General features: G+C 46.9%; 1 protein-coding gene and 1 long non-coding RNA gene across 7 annotated transcripts in view; one reads left to right on the top strand and one right to left on the bottom strand.

Moving 5' to 3' along the window:
- PRDM16 (PR/SET domain 16) overlaps positions 1 to 24530 on the bottom strand; it is a 283364-nt gene that overhangs the window by 130064 nt on the left and 128770 nt on the right. For all 4 annotated transcript variants that reach the window (XM_084494817.1, XM_084494816.1, XM_084494819.1 and 1 more), the window contains exon 3: positions 5313 to 5363. In XM_084494817.1, coding sequence (XP_084350943.1) covers positions 5313 to 5363 — 51 coding nt within the window. The remainder of the gene's footprint in view (positions 1 to 5312; positions 5364 to 24530) is intronic.
- LOC311422104 lies at positions 17898 to 22788 on the top strand. Of its 3 annotated transcripts, none has more exons than XR_014685187.1 (4): positions 17898 to 18067; positions 18165 to 19879; positions 20455 to 20645; positions 21050 to 22788. It is a non-coding gene; the product is annotated as an uncharacterized lncRNA (long non-coding RNA). The 3 variants fall into 3 exon arrangements; XR_014685188.1 differs by having other exon boundaries at positions 18165 to 19874; XR_014685189.1 differs by having other exon boundaries at positions 19727 to 19879.

A 24530-nucleotide genomic window follows, 5' to 3' on the forward strand; every position in this document is an offset into this window, starting at 1 on the left:
AAACGCACGGCGCTGTTCCTGCAGCGTGATTTCACCATCAGTTTCTCCGCCGACTTTTCCCTGCCCGCTTTACACCTTCTTTTTGCTTTACATGCTTCATTTCAGCAAAATCAAGGATGCAAACTTCTTAGAAGTACTTAGTTTCCATGGAAACCTAAGCTGACCGCAACATTATTGTTCTCAAGAGGGAACTGACTTTACTATATGTTCATTCACTGAATTAATGGACTCCTGGTTCTTTTATTAGCAGCCCTCTAACAATGGAAAGAGAGAAATGTTATAAAAAAGACCCTCAGACGACTGTCCACTCTTTTGTCCAGGGCTTACTGGAATGACGCAAGCCTATTCACGGAAAGATTATAAAAATCAACTCAAAGCTGCCCCTGTTTGTGACAGCTAAACATACCTTTATTTCATAAAGATACAACCTATAAAACAGCCGAACTGAGGCTGGTCGGGAGCAGCACGGCAGCGCCCACGCTGCAGCTGGATGCTGGCTCCGGGCGGCGCGGCCCCCCCGAGCCCACGGGAGCAGCTCCCCTTCTTTCGGCTCAACCTGGGCGCAAAAAATCAGACGCTGTTTCCAAAATAATTACATTCAGGCTGGTAAATAGTGGTGAGCACCAAGACTGCTTTGAGAACACTAGCATTTGGGGTTTGATTCCTCAGTGTATACAACTACACGGTATGGAAACATCTCTGAGATTTGGATTCTTATATCAAATTTAGAAACAGTTTTAGAACATTTCGTTAGATATAGGTAATGAACACGTAACACATAACGTGTGTGAAACACAGACCCTGTTTTGTGCAAAGTGCTGCAAACCCAGGAACTTTAAACAGCTCCAGCGAGGATCTCGAAGGCGATCTCTCCCTGCATGGGTAATATTTTGACAGACTGTGCCGAGGCCTGAGGGTGTATGGCCCAGCTCGTAATTGCTCCTCCAAAGACAGTTAACAGTTCCCTTGCTCTTCTCTAACTACCTTCCTGACTGCTTATTGAAGTCTGATTTCTTACTCCTCTGGGTCATCATTCATCAGTCCCGCAGATCCCACCGGGAGAGACCGACCAGACCTTTCCATATCCCCGGTTGCCAGAGGCCATTTCTGACGGCCCATGATATAGAAAATGTCTTCACAGCAATCCAGTGGGACAAACTATGGTTATAATACCCAAATAATCATTTTGCAAATTATCATAATTATCAATCAATCATCTTGTGTGAACAATGTGTTCCTGAAGTATCAGATGGTTCCTGTGACCTGTAGCGTTTTGTATATAATAATAAACCCAGAGAGATTTATGGACCTATCCTGCCTCGTATCTGCAGAACCAAAACATTCGTTATTTTCTTTTTTACTTTTCTTTTAGGAATAAAAGCTCTCCATCTACCTCGGTTGTGTTTACTACTTGATACTTTCTCAGAGGTCGAGATTTCTAATCTAACACAGTTTCTAAGCATAATGTTATTCTAAAAAAATCTATGTGATTTGGGAAAAGCAGCAAAGGTGCTGAATAAATTACTTTTACTTTATAACGTCATTGGCATCATATTACGGGCTGCTAGTAGTTTGCAGTGTAAGTATGAAGTCAGACAAAGGAAAAAAAAATGTTTTTGTCTTCAGTTTTGGGGTTTTGTTTTGTTTTGTTTTTTTTTTTAACAATGCCAGATTGAATCCAACTCTTTTGAAGCTGATAGCATCTCCCGCTCCCTGTGCAGTACATTCTTGTTAATGGATAAATTCGAGCTCTCGAGAAAGTCAAAGAATAAATTTAAAGCCTTTTGCCAAATGCCTATCCTATTGGATTTTGATAAGACGGCTATTGAGCTTTAATAATGTCTTCTATCCTTTTTCAGCTGGCCCTTAACATGTCTCTTTATTTGTCCCTAAAGCCTCTTCAGCGATGCCTTTTTATTACAAGTCTCTCAGCTTGCTCTCAAGGGAGACAGGGTCGACAAGAGTGATAGATAGATAACTCTATAGATTATCTCCCACAGATGTTTTCTCTCCAGTAGCCCCTCAGGCTATTCCCTCTAAGTAAACAGAAACTAAATAGAGAGTCTACTGAAGAGAGAAGTCCCCGAGGTCTCTTGTCACCGCAGCAGAAAAACAGCCCTGCCGGAGGGGCCGGGAGCCGTGCCGGGCTCCCAAACCCGCACGCGGCGGCGCTGGGAGGGAGCCCAACACCTCGCCGAGCTCCCCGCGGACGGCACGTCTCGGAGCGGGCACCGGGCTCGCTTCCTGCCGGAGGAAGTCCGCATCTTTCATCTCCCTCGCAACGTTAAATCAAAATGACAACGGAGATAATGGTGACGGGGCAGCGCTTCGATGCGGTCAAGGCGGTGGGGAGGCTTCGAAAATTCGGAGTGGAAGAACGCGCGAGCTGCTCCGCAAGGAAAATAAACAGAGCGCAGGAAGATGGCTTGGGAAAAAAAAAAAAAAAAAAAAAAAAAAGAGTTTGGGGAATTTGGGACAGTACACCCAGCGTGTAGCTCGCTTGTTTGTGTGCCTCTCTGAATGTACGCATTCGGTTTGCTAAAAAAAATGTCAATGACTTTCACAATCAATGACTTAAAAACGAAAAAACCAGGGTGAGGAGTTAATGCAGGTTTGTGCAAGTCGAACCGAACATCGGCAAGCAGAGCAGAGAGAAGAGCAGCCTGGCAGGAGCACACCGCGTGTTGTTCCACGGCGCAGCATACAGAAAAATGACCCTGGGCACAGGGCCTTTAATAGCATTGCTAGAAATCTTAATTCTTGTGAGACAAACAACAACAGCATCAGCTTTCTGGTGTTAGTGGTCCCAGCAGAAACAGCAGCAAGGCAAACTGAGAAATACTGGAAATAGTGGGAAAATCATTCTTATTTTGCTCCAAGCAAGAAAAGGCCTGCTTTATTATACAATATAATAGCGTCCTCAGACTTTTCACTGCCTTTTAATTTATGAAAGGTTACATAATAGAGCGTTATTTTCTGGCAACCTAACACCAGAAATAACACTGGGGTCAGTTCTTAAGCAGCAATTGCTTCCTGTACATCTTCCATCCATCTCTCTGCTATCACCCCGGCCTTTCCTGATCCATTTTTCAGTGTTTTACAGGTTTTCTCTTCATTCTAGCAATTTTTTTCTCTCTCTAGTCCTTGCTACCACCCAGTCCTGAGCCCGGGATACAGCAGCCCATCAAGCGAGCCGCTGCAGGTCGCGTACCTTGGCTGGGCTCTGATTTCCTTCCCCCTGCCCTAAACCGGCCCACCCGCTGCACTTGCATCTGTCTTCAGTCACCTTCTCACCACCAACACAGCTCTGAAGGAACAGGAATAAATTGAAGTCAAATCTCAACTATTGTGTCTTTAGGGATATGACAACCGAATGATTTAGAGATGCTAGAAAAGGAAATCTTCTCCCAAGAGGGCTTGTGCCACCAAAGCAAAACGCTACATAGCCAAGAGTGCTTACAAACTATTCTAAGATACCTCAGAAATTGCACAGAATGATTTTTCATTCTTTATTTTTCATTTTTCCTGACTGAAAAGCTGTCTAGCAGTAGTCTTTTCACAAGCCATAAAGTTTAGACTTGAACTCTTTACCTTACTGCTTTGACCTTTTTTACCCTAGCTGTAAAACCCTACTGCCCATCCTTCAATAAATTTATCACCTCATAAACTCCCACTAGTGCTTCTCTACAATGGATTTAAAGAAAGAAGTGGAAGGGGCAGTCCTCCCTCCCCCCCCCCCTTGTCAAATATCATAATTGTCCAGTTTTATACCTGCTGTCCAGGAAAATATTTGAGGACACGGTGTTTTTCAAAGACCCGTAGTTTTTGCATGGTTCTCCTTTGAAACAAAAGTAATGGAGTTCAAATACAAAAACATGTATCCAACACATAAAGCTGCCAGTTTAATGTTTCCTTCCACCATTGTCTCACACAAAGCCCGCTCACTTCGGGGTAATGTAGGTTCAGCAAAGTAAGGATGCAGAATTTATTCGTGATATTGTATTTAAAGACTGAGAAAGAAACAGCAGAGCAGTCGTGGGCCACGGAGAATTTTCTCCATCGCTGTGATAAGCGCGTTGTGATAATAGGAACCTGCCACCTTGTCACCACGTCTGCCCAGACAAAAGGATCCCACAGAGGCAGAGGCAAACACGCAGTGAGTTATGGGGATGAAGAAGGTAAAAAGTTCAGCAGTGTTGCAGGTCCTTTCGCAAGGTCACCGGATGGTCAAGGGACACTGCCTAGTGGAAGCCCGAGCTTCTAAAATAAGAGCTGATTTTTCTCAGGACGGTAAGAATAGAACGGCCCACAACGGACATGTGTCGAAATGTCTTTTCCCAAACTAACTTCGGAGCCTGACAAGTATTGCATTTCGCTGTGTCTGGCAGAGTGACACGAGTGTTTCCTTTTAACTTTCAGAGTCAAAGCAGCACTGAAGATGGCCTAAATGCATGAATAAAAAAGGCAGTTGTTGCAAGCTCCCATTTAAAACATTTTCCACTTAAAAAAAACTCGTACTTTCTGAACAGGACCGTGAGTAGCTATGATAAGACCATCACATCTGAAAAGAATTACCATTATTTCAACAAGGACGCACTACCTCGAGACATGCAGATAGGCTATAATCAAAAACGACTTGAAACGCGTTCCCTTAGGAAAGCTGCTAGCCAGCAGATAGCCACGGAGAGAACGCCAGCTCGGCGCTACGAGAGCAGCCCACCCCACGCAGCAGCCTGGCTACTGCAATAGGTAGCGCTGAGCCCGCCTCGCAGCTACCACGCAGACATTTATACAGCTGGGCCGTATTTGGAGCACATTTTTCTCTGGTCAGTATTAGAGTTTAAGCATCACAACGTGATGAAAAGCGCTGGTAATACATCACACTAGTTAAATTTTATCCTTCCATATATCTATTCCTATTCCCTTGGACTTCACGGAAGCCACATTTACATGGTGAAGTGACCTTTAAAAATTTAGCACGTTTAACAAAGGACCAACATTTTCTTTTACTGGAAGAGAGGTAAATGAGGTTTTTAGATTTGGACTGGTGCTCCTTCGTATTGTAGCTGAATCAAGAAACACTTCACAGTACTATTTTCTTTTTCATAAATACTGGAATCACAGAAAGACAGAAAAATACGGCAATAGAACCACAAAATTTAACACCCAAAAGCAATAGCAAATACTGGAACGCTTTCATGACATTACTGCGATACACACCCTTGTTTAAAATTAAGAGGAGGTAAAAGAAACCAGGTGTATTCCAAAGCCAGACAGTAAAACAACTTGCACGAGGTTAATCCATATCCTACCTTTTTTATATTGCCCTCCTGCGAGGTCACCTCGGGATCAGTCAGTATTTGCTACGAAAAAGAAGAAAAAGAGAAAAAAAAATTAAATTGAATTGCAGCTAAGAATGTTATAAAAATAATAAAGATGCTGATTATTAGTACTATACAAAGGACAAAACTCTCAATTGCGACTGAGTGACTCGGACATTTTCTCATATTCTCCTATTCTCCCACATATTATGGTTTTCTATGGCTCTAAAAACGCCTCCAGGTCTGGCTGATGTGAGCACACGCCGCTTTCCCAGACAGCACCGAGCGGCCGCATCCTCTCGCCAGTGACCGGCCGCGAGGTCGGGGCTCGCGGCGCTTCGGCACCTGGGCTCTACCCGCAGCCTGCAGGAAACTCTTTAATTCCTCCTCCAGCAGAGGTGTGGTGACACAAACCATCCGACAGCGGCTGTGTTCCACCTCAGATTAGACCTAGGTCAGCAGGCATTCAGGGAGGTCAAGTACCCAAGCTTCGTGCAACGCTGGAGAGCGCCATCAGGATAAACATCCCTGCGAGGGCTCGATGGAGCAGCCCGGCTCCAAGTACTTAAGTACTTCTCTGACCTCAGCGGGGATCTCACATGTCTGAGGTTAAGCATATGCTCAAGTGCTAGGGTAGGGTCAAGGTACTCAGGACTTCCAGGCCTGGGCAATGTATTTTGGCTACCAAAGAGCAGGAAAAAAAAATAAAAAAATAAGAAGCTCAAAGGAACAGAGATCAAACTGCGAGGAAACCCAAGATACAAAAAGAATAGTTGTACATTGTAAAGATTTATTACCAAAAAAAAAAAAAATGAAGGGGAAGAAAAAAAAAAAAGAAAGGAAGGAAAGGGCCAAGTCCTCTCCTGGTGCACTTGAACCTGACTCTCACCAAACCAAGGCAGCTTTATTGCATTTCAGCAGCTGGGGACTTGGCCCAAAGTTCTTGGATGCCTTTGACCATGTCCAGGTGAGATCGACTGATCTACCAATTTCAGAAATGCTGGCAAATATTTCCAAGCTCAGCTGTAATAACAGCGTGCCATGTTGGAAATAGTAAGAATCCTAAGCCATTCTGTATTTTACAACAGCTTTAATAGATACTGAAATTGTGGTTTGGAAAGTAGCTGAGAGCAAACAGGACCAAGAGGTGAATACCCGAGCAATAAAAATCTGTGTGCTCGTGCACTTGTGCGTGCACATGCAGACGCTGAAATACCACCAGGAAAATCTGTCACAGAGCTGGGAGCGTGGGTCCCCAGGTCGCGGGGGATCAGTGGCTGCTCGCAGGCGCAGAGCATCCCGGCCCCCATTATTTTCCCTGGGAACTGGTGAGAGCCAGGCCATGAAACCTGCAGAGCTGTGACATAAATAGGACGATGCTAAATGGCTGAAAAGCCCTCACGAAACACTGCTGCTTCCAAACGAAGACACCTTGCTGTAATTATTGTATGTAAAATATCTTTAAATACAATTGGTTAAGTATGTGCATTCAGAGTGCATAATCCACCCGTTCAACATGACCATAAACGTAGAGGGGAAAAAAAAACTGAAATGAAGTGCAAATTGGGCTGTGGTATAGTCCTATATAAACAGGCTTAAGAGTCAGGAATTCCTGAGTCTGAATCTAAATGCCAACACAAGCTTCCTTTTGTTGGTTTGGAGAGATCTCTGCTCAAGGGGCAAGTTATGTTTCTCAGAGCATTTTTTTTTCCCTTCAATTCATAGCAGATCCCAAATTTTAAAATTCTCAGAGAACAGAATTTCTGTAAAAAGTATGCCATACAAATTCAAAAAATTGTAATTCTGCAGAAAAGCATCGTGGCTTTTTATCCAAATGTTCATTTGTGGTATTTCAAAATGATTGATTTTTGACAAAGTGGAGTAGTTTTTCAGTTTCCTTCCATTACAGAACTTCCGGGGAAATAAACCCTGATTTCATGAAGAATTTTTATTCTGATGGAGCCATCTCCACCCTCAAGCTACACGCATTTACATGCAGGGAAAGGTTTCTTAGCAAAAGCGGGAGGTTTCAAACCCTGTTTAGATTACATTTTCCATCCTTGCTTTACACCAGACTTTACAAAAGGAAGATGATTACGCCTGCAGTGCACAAGCACGGGACTAGGTTCTGCCACAGGGTTTCTGCGTTCCTTGAACACCCCTGAATTTCCTACTTGCCCACGTCGTTAGAACAAGTTGGCACTGTCGGTATTTGGGGGCGAGGCTGTCAGAAGACACAAGCCAAAGCCCAGAGCTGTCAAACCTTTGCCGGGGATCCGACAGAGCCTTCAGAAACCTTCCCGGCTTCAGGAGGAAAGTACAAAATCTTTATTCTGCACTCCCAGTTTGGAACGAAAACTGTTTGAAAACACCTTTCTAGGCGGAAGGGAGCTGAATGAACGCAACACGGGGATGTAAATACTACCTCCTAATTAAACGAGAGAAAGGGAGAGAGAGGGGGAGAAAGTACCAGATGTGATGTTTATTAATAAGAATAACAAAAGATACTTTGAAAATCTACTCATTGGGTAATTTTAGCTCAGGCTGGACTTCATCTTATGTGAATGCCATAATACTAAATATAGTGCTTGACGTGTACAGTGGGCTGCAGTTTTGCAGTTAACACAGATGTTCTTAAATGTACTCAAAATTTGCACCATATGCTTTTTCTATCAACTGATATGTTGATTTTAGCCAAAAGAAAGACAACATGTCAGCAGCAGCCACGTCAGAAGAAGTTGTGTGAGGGATCCGGTTGGAGGTATCTCTCCTCCAGCTGATGATGAATTTCATTGCGTTTCATTTCCTGGGCTCAGCAAACTGGTGGCAACAGAGCCCTGCCTTACTTACATTAGTTAGGGATGTGCTATAATTTTTGCAAAGCCTCCTGAATGTATACTAAACATGTCAAGTAACACCATGTGATTCTTTTTGAAAAACAGTTTACAAGCTGGCATTCTCCAGCTGCAGTTAACCCTAATTTGATTACATTACCGAGACAGATCACAATGAGCTTATGTAAATAGTAACGTTATCCATTCATTCCGTGAGCTCAGATAAACTGTCATTTAAAAAAAAAAAAAAAAAAAAAAAAAAAAAAAAAAGCTTGAATAGGCATGGCTTGATGTGCTCAGCAAACCAAAAGGCAAAGACGACGACAGAACTAGGACCTGCCCCTCTTCCACTGAGTCTTGGTCTCTGAGAAGCATTTCCATGCCTACAATTGTGCTGGAAAGGGAAGAGAAAGCCCAACGGGTCTGCAAAGCTGGTGTGGGGATATCAGCACTTTGGGCAATAACTCAGCTGATCCTTCAGGAAGAGCTCAACACATCACAGGCTGGCAAGACGCAGTTAACCAAGCACTCTGATACACCTAACTCTCGTTCTTCGTAAACCCATGAATTACTCCTCTAACAGCTCTGTCCTGGCGTGCTGCAGGAGCAGCAAATCCTCCTCCCAACGCCGGTTCGCGTGGCTCTGCCCCAAGCATCTTCCCAGCCCGTCTGCGTGGCCGTAGCAGCTATCTCGGTACCTCTCCCACCCCCTGGTGCCCAAGGACAATTTACACATGCACACACAAAAAGCAGCACGCGATGTGTTCCTCGCTGTTACCATTTGCCTGGGACATGAAGACCATTGCTCATCGCACTGACACACATTGCTGCAGCAAAGAGCCAACCTCCTCTGCCATTAGCAGCTCTGGGGACTGCAAATGCACAGGCAGGAAAGGCTTTGTTTATTTAATAACAATTCTCAAAACAATCTATTTGCCAGTTTTGAAGTGAAACCGAAAAGCCGATTTGTGTAAAACCTAACAGTGTCACAACAGCTGTCGCTCTTCGAGCTCTTCCAAGCAGTTTGGCATTAGCTCGGAGGTCTCCTGCGCCACGGAGCCGGGCCGGCAGCAAGGCGCTGCTGCTAACCAGGAGCCCAGCACGGGCCTTATCCCGCATGCCACAGGGCTCCTGTGGTTTGTGGACCAGTAACAGGCTGCAAAGCCACGGTATGCACTCCACAGACCATTTGATAATCATTTATTTTACAGGTGAAAGTCTGAACAAAAAGGTGGTCCAGCAAGGATCCACAGCCCCAAATTTCTGGTAATCTGCCCCAGGGCACACCTCTGCACTTGCTCGTGTCTCATGTCCTGGCCTTACGGAGGAATTTGTGCCGTTTGCTGACTTCCAGGTGACCCATTGCAGGTCATCCTGAAGGGCGTTCAAACCAAAGGGATATCCCAAGTCATGGTTCGGTAAGAAATATCACCTTCACGTTACAAGAAATAAACTCCTCTGCAGTCAGACAGGAGCAGGGAAGTGTCAGGGGTAGTTAATGGTGAAAAGACTCAATGTCAGACACTCACGACATGCTTAGGAACAGAGGCTCTAAGAAAGGAAATAAAGAGGCAATTTACATACATGGTATCACAACTTCTGTATCTCTTTTTAAAGACATAACTCCTCCGTGACATTGTGATCAAGTTCAACTGCAAATACCAGGAAGTTAAACAGAATCTAATGGAGAGCATTTGTAATAACTTCAATAAGCTGAGGACTTGAGACTTTCAGCCAAGACAAATAAGAGAGGCTACTGATTAGTAAATGTCACCATTTCTCTTGCCAAGCACTCAGGGGCTGGTGATAGGAGAGCATTTAATATAATCTCTCCGTCTTTAGGGGCTGTTTGATTTTATATTGCATTCTTATCAGGTTCTAAAAGTCCAGTGTTAATGAGCATGAGAAATGCACTTGATAATTTGGCAGTTTTGCTAAAAGAGAACGTATTCCATTCATTGCACGTGTTCCCTGGATCCAAACTAGAGATGCATTTCCCCTTCACAGGGCGTCACGTCTAACCTCCTTCTTTTCTTTTTCTCTATTTCAGCAACCTGACATCACCTTTAATAGCCACCTATTTACACTGCTTAAATTAAGTGGCCTTTACCAACAACAGAAACGAGACCCTTCAGAGCTCCAGCGAGGAGATGCACCCACTGCGTTCCCTTTTGCAAGGCGAGCAATTCTTGAAAGAAGAGTAAGCACCAGGGATGGTAAATAACTGGGACAAACCACAAAACCAGTAACAAACAACATCCAGATTCTGTTCAGATTCCGAGTGACCCAGGAGCTGAAGGAAATCCAGAGGGACAGCACGGTTTGAGAACACGACCGTGTCTCAATATGGCAGTGATGACAGCGTTGTTAGACACCCAGCTAGCAAAGTGCAGGCAGGTCAAAGTCCCACCACAATAAACCACAGCCTGACTTTTTGGGGAGAAATTGTGCAACCTTTCCTAGTCCTGACGTGGGCATTAGGAGTCACATTCACCAGGATGAAACCAGGTCCACGCAGCATGCGGGTGGAAGAATTAGCCCTCAGCTCCACGTTCCTATGGACATAAAGCAGCCGATATTATTTTGGTGCATGTTTCCATGATAAAACTGAATCCTGAGAAGAGGAAGGGACACTTCTCTCTGCCTAGCAGAGCAGTATGTACAGCCAAAGGATTAAAACAGACCTCCTCAGTATTGAACTGCTTCTGTACTTACTCTGTTCATCTTCAAAACTGGGACCACAAATAGGAGAGTCTGAGAAAATATGAGATCCTGTGACCGAATGGGCTTCTGAACTGCAAGACAGTTGTATTTTCACTCTACCCATAGAGAAAACAGCAGTGGAATCCAAGTGTCGGGCCCCCAGCCCTGCATCCTGCCTGCTGCAGGATCACCCAAAACAATCACTTAATGGATCTGCAGCTCCTTATCATCCAGGCAAAAAAAATCATCTTGAAGAGTGAAGTGCAGTGTTTTGGTTAGCAGACCAAGCTCTGCTGTTCGCAGCAATGTAAATAGATTGGGCGGTTAGCTTTAGTCATACACGATCCATCCATCTTTTGTTCTCGACCCTTTTTAGTTATAAAAATGACCTTGATATTGACAGAATAATACAAATGAACTTCCTCTGTACTTCCCATATTGATAACCTGCTTGTTAAGATGATCACTAATATCATAAGTAAATAGGGAGACCATACATCATCCGCTAATGGCAGTGCTGACACGCGCTGGGGCTGATGCATGGGGACCTCTGGGCTCCAGCGGAGCAGCTCATCCTTCATCCGACGCTGCAGCCGTTGTATCCAGGACACACGGACACACAGACCTAGACAGGCAACGCACTCAGATCCCAAAACCCAACCACACCTGGGATGACCCGGACATCTCGCAAAATGCTGCCACAAGGAGGAGGTGTAGAGATTTTCTGCCCCGGGTCTCAAGCCACGAGCGGGGCAGCCTCAGCTCCTGCCGCCGCCCACGCCGAGCCTGCGTGCTTGTGCCCACGCGCGGTGATCTCACAGCTGAGGGCTTGAGAAAGAACAGAGAAAAATGACCTCATTTCATTCTCTTCCTCGCAGCCTAAAGAGACGCTGATAAGAATTATGAATTGTTTCACCACGTTTAAGGAGTATATAACTAATAAATTTTGCCTTGGGCACGCTTTCCTGCCTCGGCCCAAAAGCCAAGGCTTTTCCCTGCCCCAGCAGCGCACGGCGTGGCTGAGCTCGCTGGAGCTGCTGCGGCTGCCCACATGCAAGCACGTCAAATCACAAGCACAAACATAAAAGCAAACTTGCAGCTCGCTGCATACAGAATTTGCCAAAAATCCTGCTCAATAAACTGTGTCTATATCTAGAGCTTATCCTCAGCTCCATCAAAATAATGGCCTTCCCTGTAACCATAGTAGTGCACCAAAGCTAAATAGCTGGGCTGTGACACGTAGATTTTTGATCATTAATCACACTTGAAGGAAAATAAAGCCAATATGCAACGTTCCCACCAATTTCAAAAGTTTAAAGTGGGAAATGCACTGTCTCATTTAGCAGCCCGGTTTTTGCTGCCCGCGCTGTGAAAGGGGCGACTGAAAGCAGCAGCCTGCCTAATAGCTGGTACCGCCCAGGGGGAGCGCGGGCTGTCTGGGAATGTATCCCTGCCTGGCACTCAGACAGCGAGGATGGGATATGTCAGTTTGATACCCATCAGCAGGATAACCTAACTGCCACTTTAACATGACAAGGTCGTAGCCAGGCACTGCGATGCAGTAAGAAAAATGGCCCATTAAAGCCTGAGAAGAACTGGAAGAGAAACATAAGGCTGGCTGTGAGAGGTTCAAGTCCTGTTTATTTTAGGGGAAGACGCGGATATTCAGAGCTCCTTTGCAGGGCCCATCTCAGAGGTAGCTACTGAAGGAAAAGCAGGAGGATGGCGAGCAGCACAAGAAGAGGTTGTGCTGATGTTTTGCCACTCATCCTCCAGACTCACTGCCCCTCAAACCCAGAACAGGGACTTGTCCCAAATGGGCTGGCTAACCTGGGGAGGAACCCCCTGTCGGGACACTTTCTGCGAGGACAAAAACAGCAGGGGGACAGAAAAGGGCACTTTGCCTTCCTTTTTTTTTTTTTTTTTTTTTTTTTCAGAAGTAATATCAAGAAATTACATTCTCTACAAATAAAAGTTAGTATGGAATTATTCTGCGGACTAACTTCAGACACTGGCCCAATCAGTCTCCTATTTAAAAGGGACACAGTGCTGTTCTCCTGAGCTGATAGGGGGTGCCAGGTGAGGTCCCTTTTAAGAGCTGTAGAAACGGTTTCAGACAGAACTGGATAATATTATGCTTGGAATGATAATATTGTGTTTGGAAAAGGTCAATATTTTATTTAATCAGCCAGACAGAGAGTGGGTGGCAATTTCAATGCATTTTCTTGAGACAGGAATTCAGGGAGTCCGAGCGGAAATCAGTTTCTGTTTTTTCCTTGGGCTGCTGATGTCCTCCCCAGGTAGGGATTTGTGTCCAGGGCCTCGAGGTAACGGGGCTGGGTACGTGCCCGGTGCCTCTCCACAGGGAATGCCACTGGAGAGCGCGTGGCTTCACCTGGCAGCTGGTTTGTAAGCCAGCTCCAGGAACTGATGGGTCAGAGAATTACAAGGACACCACCCGGACAGCTTTTGGGGGAGACGGCACCCTTCTGTCTTTCCAGATAACACTTCTCCTTCCAACGTCACCTTCAGCACCCAACACCCCTTCCTGCTGGGGGTGCCTGCTACCAACATGCATGTGCTGGGGCAAACGAGATCTGTTAATTGTTACAGGAGCCAGCGACACCCGCCCTCTGCACCAGGACCCTTTTGGCCTCCAGGACAGAAATGGGATTTTATTCCCCGAGACAGAGGCAAGTCCTAATCTAGAGAGAACATTGATTAAAAGAGCCAATGAATAACGAGAGAAATGAGCTCATAAATGCAGCGAGCACTTCATTTCTTGAGGTCAGAAAACTTGACCATTACCTGTCTGCTCACATTTTCTTGATTAGACATCTTCCCAGCAAAAAGCCCTCGTGGCCGACCGCTTCCCAAAGCCACCTGCCAGAAGCTGCTTCCCTCCTGACCGCACGGCTCAAGCCGTGGGCGCCCGGCTTTCAGAGTGCTTGCTCAGAAAATTTGTAAATCTCCGCAGAAAATTTTCCTGAGGTAAACCAAAATGGCTAATAGATCCTAAAAAACTCACCGCTGTTATCTTTAGTAATTCCAGATTCTAAAAAAAATCACCTTTGTTATCCTTAGTAATTCCAGTTGCTTGCCACCAAAATGAAAATGGATTTTTCCACTTGGAGCTCCGTTCAGAACACTACCAAAAATCCCACACTTTTTCTTTTTTCATTACAAGCTTTGCAAAAGCACCCGCAGTCCTCCTTGTCGTTAAACACTCCGAGTGCAGTTCTGAGGAAAATCTGGGGACACCCAGCTCTGAGCACTGATTGCCAGGGGTTTTTTAATCTTGTGCCAAAAGGAACATTGAGGTTTGAAGATGGCTCCCTTCACGACCTTGCCAAATAGCATTTCTGTTTATGTCTTCAAAACTACCACCAAGGGTTCACAGACAAAGAAATGTCCGCAATGTGTCCAGATGCTGGAAATGAAATGAATTGGAGCCACTGAAGAGGGTTTAATGAAGTAAAGTGCTTTTTTAACTGCCAGCCCAAAGTAAATAACCACCGATTTGAGCATAGTTCAGAGATTTTACCTTACTAGATCATCTGAACGTGCCATCAAGGAAACCCTTGCTTTGTGGAAACTGCACAGCAGCAGCTTAACACTCTGAGAGACTTGGCTCTCGTCTCCTCAACACCCCAAACCTCTCGGGATTGAGAGAGAGCAAAGCCAGCCCTGCAAAGGCAACAAAACTCCCGCATGCTTGTCAGTCTGTGCTGCCGGGTCACCGGGGTCAATTGGTCCTGCTCTGACTGAAGGAAGGAAGGGATGAAGTCAATGAAGTCATTAGCCACAGGCTGCAGCCGTTTCCCCACGTTTGCCCCTGGCACCTGCTCTGAGCGGGCTGGACACCGCCCAAGGCCCGGCTGCTGCAAACGGCGACAGCTGGGAGGCGAATGCTGCGGGCTTTGCACAGCAACCCGGGATCATCCTCGATTGCACGCTCACACACAGTTCTTCGAGGGCTATTTTGCTGCTTTGAATGTTTGGCATTGTGCTGTGGATTGTGCTGAAGTTTAGAAAATTCCGAAGGGGGCTCTGAGGCTTGGGATGAGTTTGTGGTGTCTCGGGTTTCTCCAAAGACTTCTCCTCACCACATCCTCCCATTGCAGGCTCCCTAAATATCATCCCTCGTATTTCAGATGTGTGTTTTTATAATACAAAAGGAATTTGTAAGGCTGTTTATTTGGTTTGTTTTTTAAAGATAAGGAATCTATTTTAAAGCAATAAAATAATGATTTCTAGGGTTGGGATAAGCACTGGACTAAAGCAAGATAATACACTCTGTTATACCACTGCCTGCTTTGCTACAGCCAAGGCTGTCAATTTGTCCGTATATTTATAATTCACAGTTAGTTGTTTATCTCCCTTCCCTAATTCAGACGTGCAGCCTGTTGGTTAGATGAAAGTTAAGATTAAATGCAAAAGCAATAATCTGGCTGACGTTTGGTGGGACGCGACTTCAGCTTGCCTAATCCCTCCCTTCCCAGGGGCTCGCTGCTGCGCTCTCCCTTCTGCCAGGAGCACAGCGCCAGTCAGCGTGGTTTCTAAGTTGTGTTTTGGTTCAAATCATAAAAAGAGAACTTTACAATAACTTACACGGGCTGCACTACTTGGTGAAAGCACTAAGAGCGTAACCTCACTCTTCTCAAAGCACAAGCAATTCAACAAGAGGCCTCAAGAACGCACCAAAAAAAGGTGTAATAAAGGTATAATAATATGCTTGGACTGATGCACAGTAAGTGCACCATTCCAAGTAACATAAACTATTTGGTTTTGTTTTTTTTTGCAATAACTTATTCTACAGCTCTAAGTGTTAAAAGTTTGAGGTTTCCACCTTCCTGAAAGCCTCCCAGGACGTGCAAGGACCGGGTGTCCACTGGCCATCCCGGCGACTTGCCTCCAGGCTCAGCAGCTATTCCTGCTCCACTCGGCCAGGACACTGGGCACACTACATGGAAACAGCTCCTGAGGTGAAAAGGAGAATTCCTCCTTTGCTGGAAAATAAACAGGAGATTATTTTTTGACCCCTCGTTTGCCCTCAGAGCCTTCTGTCTGTATAACCAGTGCCGCTTGTTCTTGTACTTTTCACCACGGAGGATGCACAAGGAAATGACCAGGTGAGCACCAACAATAAAACACAGCAGTGGGAACCGATCCAGCCATGCTTGGGGTTTTCTCCTAGGCAAGTGGGAAAAAAGATGATTTTCTGGCAGATTTGGTCTTGCAGCATCACTGTCCTAAGTCACTTAAAAAGACTGCACACAGCAGCATTTGCAACTTTATCTCACAAACCGTAACAGTAGGATTCACTGATATGCATTTGAGCCATTTATTTCGCAGTTTTCATGCAATCTGGTTCAATTATGAATTTGACTGCCTTTTTTTTTTGCAGAATATAAAATCCTTTTCCTTGCACCATATAATTGTGTTCCATCGCAGAACTGGTATTCATCATTGCCCTGCTGTCCCCTAGCCTAAAAGATAAACCATCCACCGGGTAATAAATGTCAAACTATGATTATTGATGCTTTCAATTAAATTGATTATCTATTTGAGGTGCATAGCATGGTGATTTATTGCTGTCTCCTTACGTTGCACTTGGCACAATGGCTTCCCTGAAAGGTGAATATTTTGATTGTTTCAATAGATTTTCTATTAATCTGATTTTTTAAAAGGGACTCACAACCATCCGAGTGCCTGCTTAACTGCAATGGCACCTCATCGAGTCTGAAATATGCCACCTGTTTGGCTAGCTTCTGCAGAGCGGAGGTTAGGATCCAATATATGAAAATATAAAATGAAAAGTTTTTTTAGGTGTTAATGGAAAGACAGAATGCATCCTTGACTTCTACCCCTCATTCAGAAACATTTATTTTTTATGGACTATATCAGCCAAAAAGTGTGTATAATGTTGAGCTTTGTTGACTACTTACTATACACCTCGACAGAGGGATGAGATGACCTTCGACTCGTCACTGGCATTGTGTTTTTATTAGTTTCAGATAAGAGGAACTATAAAATTCAAAGACATTTGCTCACCAATAATAATCAGCAGCTGCTTCACAAACAAGGCTTCTGTTAGCTGTGTCATGGTTAAGGTGACACAAGTTGACCTCTATCTGATAATTTACTTGAAGAAACGCCTCAGACGTGGCAGGACGGCCTCGTACCAGCTTCCGCTGCTGCTGCTCCCCACAGCACAGCACAGTTTGCTCCAACCTGTTTCAAAAAGCAAATCTGCCTCAAAAACGCCTCTCATCCACTCACCGAGGCACGCAGGAAATAAGCATGAGAAAATGATAACGCTCCCAATCTGCTGGTTTTGCCGGCTATGAAGAAAACCATGTAAAAACATTTTCAGGCAGGTCGACTCAGAGAATCTCCAACCCAAAACTCATCATTTCCATGGGGGGAAGGGGGGAAATCCAGTACTGATAAGCCATTGACTTCAAATTTGAAACAGGGACAATTTTGTCTCCATTATTGCCCACATCTGGTATTTCCAAGTAATGGGAAAGCACCACGTCAGATAACCCTGTGACTAAACTTCCTGGTGCTGCGCTCCCCTGACCAAGTTTCCCACCATTTATTATCGGCAGCACCCAGGAAAAGGCCCGAAGCCCCGTCGTGCTCGCTGCTACATACAGCGATGAGTCTGCCTAACAGACCTCGATAATAAGTAAACACAGCAGATAAACGGTGAGAAAAGAAAAAGAGAAAGATTGCTATCCCCATTTTACAGACAGGACTGAGACACAAAATTAGGTGACGTGCCAAAACCACACAGGCTCTGGCATTCAGAAATTGAGTCTCCAGCTCCTCAGAGCTAATCTCAACAATAAGGCTGTCAGTCCTGCTCAGATGCAAACACCTTTGACCCCGGTAAGCTCAGAATTATACACACATCAATTCAGACTTTGAAGCCTGGCTTATCTCTCGCTGGTGTAACTGTCCCCTCCGCTGTAACTAACCGAGCTGGCGGAGGGGAAAACACTACCAAGGAAGAAGAAAAGAAAAACAAAACCCCGCAGCTCGGGCAGAAATCGCTATCTGGTGTTTGCTGTGGGCTACCTCCATCGTGGCAGAGCCCAGAGGGCTTCACAGGTTGTGCGTGGGGGAATGCATCCATCGCTACCTGGCCAACGTAAGGAGCTAACTGGGGAATCCAACAGCCCAAAGCGACTCTGCAGACGAGGTAAGGGCAAACATTAAGGAAACACCTCCATTTGATAATACCAGCTGCACACGGAAAGGCAAATGTAATAACCCAAGCTTAAATTTGGCCATCAAAGCAGAGAGAAGGCCCCCTGAGCAGCTACGAGTCAGCAGCACATCCTAGGACCAGTTCCTGATATATCCCTGATTGAAAAGCCAACTCCAAGAGCTCAGGCTCCCAGAACAGGAGCTCAGCTGCAGGTGAGGCTTCAGGGGAGTCACCCAGAGCATCCTGCTGCTGGGCCACGCGGGTCCCCACCGCCAGCAGCCGGTGCTGGCTCACCGAGCCGCATGGCTCATGGAAAAGAACACGAGCAAAGCCACAAGCAGCGGGGAAGTACGATGAGTTCCTAAAGCTCCAGACCAAGGGCAATTTGCTTTGAACATCAAGGCTGTTTCCCCAAATACAAATATAGGCATTGTAAGGTTTATGTGGCCAACTCCTGCCCCTGCAGCAGAGGTTAGGAAAGGTGAGACGTGGTGTCCCAGGGATCTCCGTGTGGCCATGCACAGCTCTAACAACAGCTACACCTTGCAGACAGCACGAGGGTGTTTTTAGGGCTTGAAGGCTGATCCTAAAGGCCTGGAAGAAAGAAAAAGACTACAAAAAACTGAAAAAGTAGGAAACCTCAGGACGGAGGGCAGCGACCTCCCCCCTCAGGGCACATCACAAGCTCTCGGATGCACGGAAACAAATTCCCCGTAACCTCTGCGGCGAGGGCACGGCGCGGGTGCGAGGAGCGATTGGCAGAATGTGCCCTTTGTGGGGCGGCAGCAGGAAGGTGTTTGCATATGTAAAGGCCCTGGAGCCCTTCCAGGTGCACGGCACTGAGCAGAGAGTGCGGGTAAGGAGGAACACGGCGTTCGGGCTCGTGCTGCCGCCGGGCCGGCTGCTGGCACAGGCTGCGAGCCCACGGGCCCACATCGCTCCTCACTTCACTCTGGGCACTTTCCTTCCACTGGCCAATAAAGAGGCAAAAACCGAGAGAAAAATAACCAGACTCCTTCACCCCGAGACGGTTTTGATGCATGAGAAGTGCCCTTCAGCACTGATGGCCCACAAACGCTCCCCTCGTGAGGTGATGCACGCACGGGGTCACGGCGAGCCGTGCAGCCCCGGGACCCGTCCCCCACTTCGCTCTCTGCATTCCTCAGATAGCAGGGTAATGACGGGGGGGTCATGAAAAGGGAAGAACTCAAGCATTTCTTGCTGCTTCCCTTTCAAATTTCTTCTGAAAAATATTTTTCAAATTGTATGGAGCAAAGTTCAGCCCCAGAAAAGGCAAAGGGAAGGAAAACTGCAAGGGAGACAGCTGTGGTTACTTGCTCATTGAGCTCAGACTGTGGCTCACAGATCTGTCCACCAACCTCAACAAGAACTTCCTGAATGCCCCAAAATTTTGAATCACTCTCTCTTTCCCTATCCTTCCTGCATGAGATGCTAGGATGTGCCTCTTCCAAAGCAACTCTGGGGCTTGCTGATGGTTCAGTTCCACGCAAGAAGTGCTGGAGCTGCTCTGGCCATGAGCGTTGTGAGAGGGCAGCCTCAGAAAGGAAACGTGTATTTGGCCTTCCGTTCTGTAAGCCCAACCTGCAATCCAAACTAAAGTGCTGCTTCTCCCCCCTTTCCTGGTATCAGCCAAGAGAAGCACTGTTTTGGTATCGGATCACAAAGTGCCTGCGGAGATTCCCATCAGTGAAGAAGCTGCAACGTGACCCAAAAGCTCAGCGTCTGCATTCCTGGAGAAAGAAACCATCACAGTCCTGCTCCAGTTATCTCACCAAAGGCAAGGTCCTCTTTTTTTATTTTTTTTTCTCTTTTTTTTTTTTTACAGGGACACATTGAGAATGTTAGGGCGTTATCGTGGCAGCTGTACGCAGCTATCAGCAATAACCGTGATGGCTGGACTGGCCTGTGCCGCAGGAACCGAGCAGGCATCTGCTCTCTTTAACGCACAGGAAGCGCAGGGCAGGTTTTAAGAAGTATGCAGAGGATGTAATGGAGCCTCTAATGTGTTTAGGTTTCTCCAGCGGAATCTAGCTTTATCAGAAAACAAAGGTCCTGGTGGGATTATCAGCAGAAAGAAACCCAGAACCTGTCTGGTTAGGAAAGGGGCTATGGAGATTGTTATGTCAAGGTGCAATAGCTTCCTCCCAGGCCAGCTAAAAGCTACTTCTGTAATGGGTTCCCTCCACAGAATTAACGGGAAATCTGTGCCCACACGCAAGATTTTTAGCACAAATAAATCAGTTCTTGTCTCACGCTGGTTCCTTGCAGAAAGGAAAGAGAAATTAAGATGTCTCTGAGGTTGACATTCCTCTCCAAGAGCTAGCAGTATCTTAGCAAAATAAAATTTCATTTTTAAGCTGCTTAATAGGAAGCACACCAAGCGATACCCCCGAGTGCTGCGACGCCTTGCCCATCACGGTGAATCGAGCACCGCGTGTCTGCAGGTTACAGGCACCTTGCACCTTCAGCAGCCCAGCACCCAACGCTGCTGGTGGGAGCAGCCGGGGGAAGGAGGAACCAAAGGCATAAGAAACTTTTTCAGAGGCAGGTAAGAAGATTGCTATTTAGGAAGCAGCAATTACTTGGAAACGTGATCCTTGACTTTTTTTTCCTTACGTGATTAAAAAAAACAATTAGGGTAATTATTTAAAGTAAAGTACCAGCCCCGATAACATAAAAATGGGCCCTGTCAGGCTGTTAGTCCCAGCTGAAGGCAGCCGTACAACAGGGCAATGCCAAGGTGAAGCTGAGATCACAGCTGGTGCCTTCCCAATCTCTCAGAGGTCGGCGTGGAGGACCCAGACCGAACTTTTTTTCAGCTCACCTGTATGAGCTTCACAAAACCCAGGTTTACATCCCGGTTAATGTACTGAGACACACCCATAACAGTGTTTGGATTCAAGGGCCCTTGATGAGACCATGGAATAAACACAGCACGGGTGTTTTAAACAGGACACCGTGACGACGTGGACAGCCCAGCAGCACACACGGTACCTTTTTCCCCCGCACCTCTGCAGAACCGGCCCGTGCTTGGCCCCTTCACCCTCCGGTGGCTCCCGGGATCGCCGCCCTCACGGAGCAAGAAGCATCGTGTGCATGTTACCCTGACACAAGCACCGTGTGCCAGCAACAGCACTACCCTTAGCAAGCAGCTCCTGCTGCTCCTGGTGACGCTGTTTGCTATGGACGGGAAGGGGCAGCTCGTCCACAGCCTGAGCCTTGGCCACCCAGGCCAGCGCTAGCCCTGCTCCTTCCAATGCCCCTGCGGCATCCCGGGGCTGGCACCAGCTGCTCCCCCAAAAGTCACCGAGCACTGCTCGGCCTCCCCAGGATGATTTACAGGCACTGCCTTCAGATGAGAGCAGAGATGAGCCCGTACCCCGTGTCCCTGCCGAAGGCGTCCCCCTCCCCTCTCCCCTGGGCCCGACCATCCCTCACCTCCCCCACAAGCACCAGCTAAAAAAGGGAAAGAATGAGAAAGTGAGTACTCTGTAGCTGGCACTGCAGACAATGTATGTCTTGTGTGAGTAATTTAGCACTATGGCCAGTCAATCTGGTTTCTGGGCCCAATGCCCTGACCCTCTTTAGAGCTGCTCTCTCTCTCCAGCACAGTGTGAAACATTTCCTTTCACAGCACTGACACTTTGCAGATTGAGACGTCAGGCCTGTCCAACTGCAGCAAATTAGCAATTTTTCTTTTACTAATTGGAAATAAAAATGTTTGCTAAGGGAATAATTTGTAGGAATGCAGTGTTAGGTTTCCGGCTTTTTATAAGGATGCTTTAAACTTTATACATGTGCACTTTTCTTCTGTTTTGATGCCTTGCACTGTAAATTTTAATAGGTTACTCAACTGTTAACTTTACAGTCTCGGCCGTCCAAAGGATTAAATGAAGTTTTTAATTTATCTTCCTCTCCACGGCAGCAGGGTCTTCCTAAACAGTGCCTCGCTCAGCCTGCCCGCTGAGCCAGGAGAAGGAGCACGGCTCCGGAGAGGTGCGAGCACACCCGGGTCCACGGCACCCCGATGGATGTGGGCAGGCAGTCTGTGTGCGAGGCCCTCGGTGTCAGGCCCTCCCAAACCCCCTGGGAGCTGATAGAGGGAGGTGGGCAGCAGCTTCACGGGGGCTTTTCCTCCCCAAGCTGTGACAAACGGGTGGTTCCCTACCTGCACAGCTGCCTGGTCGCTGTGCTCGCAGCAAACACAGCCAAAAACCAGCTCCTGGCTGGTAGGGAAGGGGCAGGAGGCTCCTCGCTGCCAAGGTCCCACTCCTCTGCTCGAGTGCATTTGGTGAGGAAACACCAAACGCTGGGAAGGGTTTGGTGGGGACAGCGCCTGGATGTTGGACTCCTTTCAAAAGCAAATGTGGACCCGGGATGTTTTGATCTATTTGTTCCTGGAGATCGCTCTGCTTTTAAGAAATGGCATGCGAAGGGCAGGGGCAGTCAGTAAAGGCTTCCTCAAATAAAATAAAATAAAGTTTGAGAAAGTGGGATTGAGAAAGAGCCTCCTATAACCTAGGAAAACCTGCTGAAACCCAGAAATGAGAAGGAAATGCCCTTTTGCTGAAACACAATACGTTCGTTTAATATTTCTCCCTAATTCTTAAGGCATGTAATGTCTTCCTGCAAGCCGCTCTCAGGCAGGAGTACATTAGCTCTCCCCACAATGCCAGCACATAAAGAGTTACTGTTCTTTCCCCCCAAACCACCCCCACCCCCCCATAAAGCATTTGACAGCCATGCCTAATAATTCTTTCTGGTGTGGTTTTTCTTTTTCTTGATGTCTTTATGTGAATATGAAGCCAGAGTGAAAGGCTTTGGGTGACCCCCGTGAGAGAGAAAAAGTATGAACTACAGAGAAAGCGAGTGAGATATAGGCTCCCTGCGGAGACATAGGCATCTTCTCTGGCAGCTCACCACTTGGCTTCAGAGGGCCTTTGTGAAGGAAAAAGGACTCTTCTTCACTCAGCCTGCGACAATAGGTGTTTTGTCAGAGAGGGACAGGATAAAAAGCAGGGGGTGGGAGGCGAGATCATCATCGGCAAGGGGCTAGCCTTTGGGGCCTGCAGATGTTGGAAGGAGGATGATTTATTGCTCCAGTGTCCTCGGTGGCATTTGGCTACCTTCCCAGAGCCTGGCCGCGGTGGCGGGGCGGGAGGAGGGAGCGCAGCACCGCCGGCCCCATCCCCTCCTCGGGCAGGGCGCCGGGGCCGGGGGCCGGGCAGGGAGCCCCCACGGGGCCGGGGCCGTGGGGCAGGGCAGGCCTGGCAGAGCCGTGTTCCCCAAAGCCCTGCCGGCCACGGGCACGGCCTTCTAAAGCCTCGGCCACAGAAAGGCCCGGCAAAAACAAAACAAAAAAAAGAGGTGCGAGGGTTACTTACAAATTACTGGCACCGCGAATCGAATAGCGTGACGGCTTCGTGCTTAGAATAACCGGCCCCGGCTAAGCCATCTTCATCCAAAACCTAAAACTGAGAAGCCCGGGGGTGGTTTTTGTGCACAGGACAAAAAACTTCCTTCCTCCAGCTCCTGTTACCAGCTGGGATAACACAGGCTATTTGTGCGCGGCCCTCTCCTTGCCGGGCGATGAGGACGGAGGCAGCGGGGCCGAGGCGCGAGCCCCGCTGCAGGACACGGGCGGCCTGGGCCGGGTGGGCAGGGAGGGAGGGACTGGGCGCCTGGGGCTCGGTCAGAGGCTGTGGAAAGGCTGGGGAGGAAATCAGCAGAGAGGAGGAACCCGAAGTTTGGATCCCGCTCCGTGCCCAAAGGAAAATCTCCAAGCCTTTTGAAGTTTGCCCACCGCTCCGTACATCCAGCATATTGAAAAGTATCCCCAACCGCCGAGCCAGGAACGGCTGGAGAATTTCCAAGAAAAAGGAATCACAGCCTAACAAGAAATACACACCAGGACAGTACATTGCCAGGAGTTTGATTTAGGACTTTTGCTCCAGCTCCTTTCCTCTTTTAATACACAGTTTTCCACCACACTTTCTATATAAATACTGTATCCTATGGCTGACAGCCTCTTTTAGGAGATTTATCCGTTGGTGGATTTACTAAAAATGTTTTCTGTTGAAACAAGGGCATATGCTTCACCTCAGCAAAAGGCACATCCAGAGACAGTATTAAAACACAAAAGCAGTAAATCCCAGACAAGATAGATGCAAAGAAGTAGTCTTTGAGTTGTTTTGTACAGAAATTGCTAGGTAGGAAAGCCGGAAGACCAAATATAAAAGTGGAAAGCGACTGAAAAGGGCGCTGAAGAAAAAACATGCAACATTCCCTAGATAAGTTCCACAACAGCAACGCTTAACAAAACCCCACTGCTGAAAAGCCTGCCATCAGTTTCAATGGCCAAGCCCCAATAGCACCTACTAGGAGGGAAAATCTCAAAATGCATTACTGAGTTCCAGACACACTTTTCTGCATG

This window comes from Aythya ferina, assembly GCF_964211825.1.
Source record: "Aythya ferina genome assembly, chromosome: 21".
In the NCBI taxonomy this organism is placed as follows: Eukaryota; Metazoa; Chordata; class Aves; order Anseriformes; family Anatidae; genus Aythya; species Aythya ferina.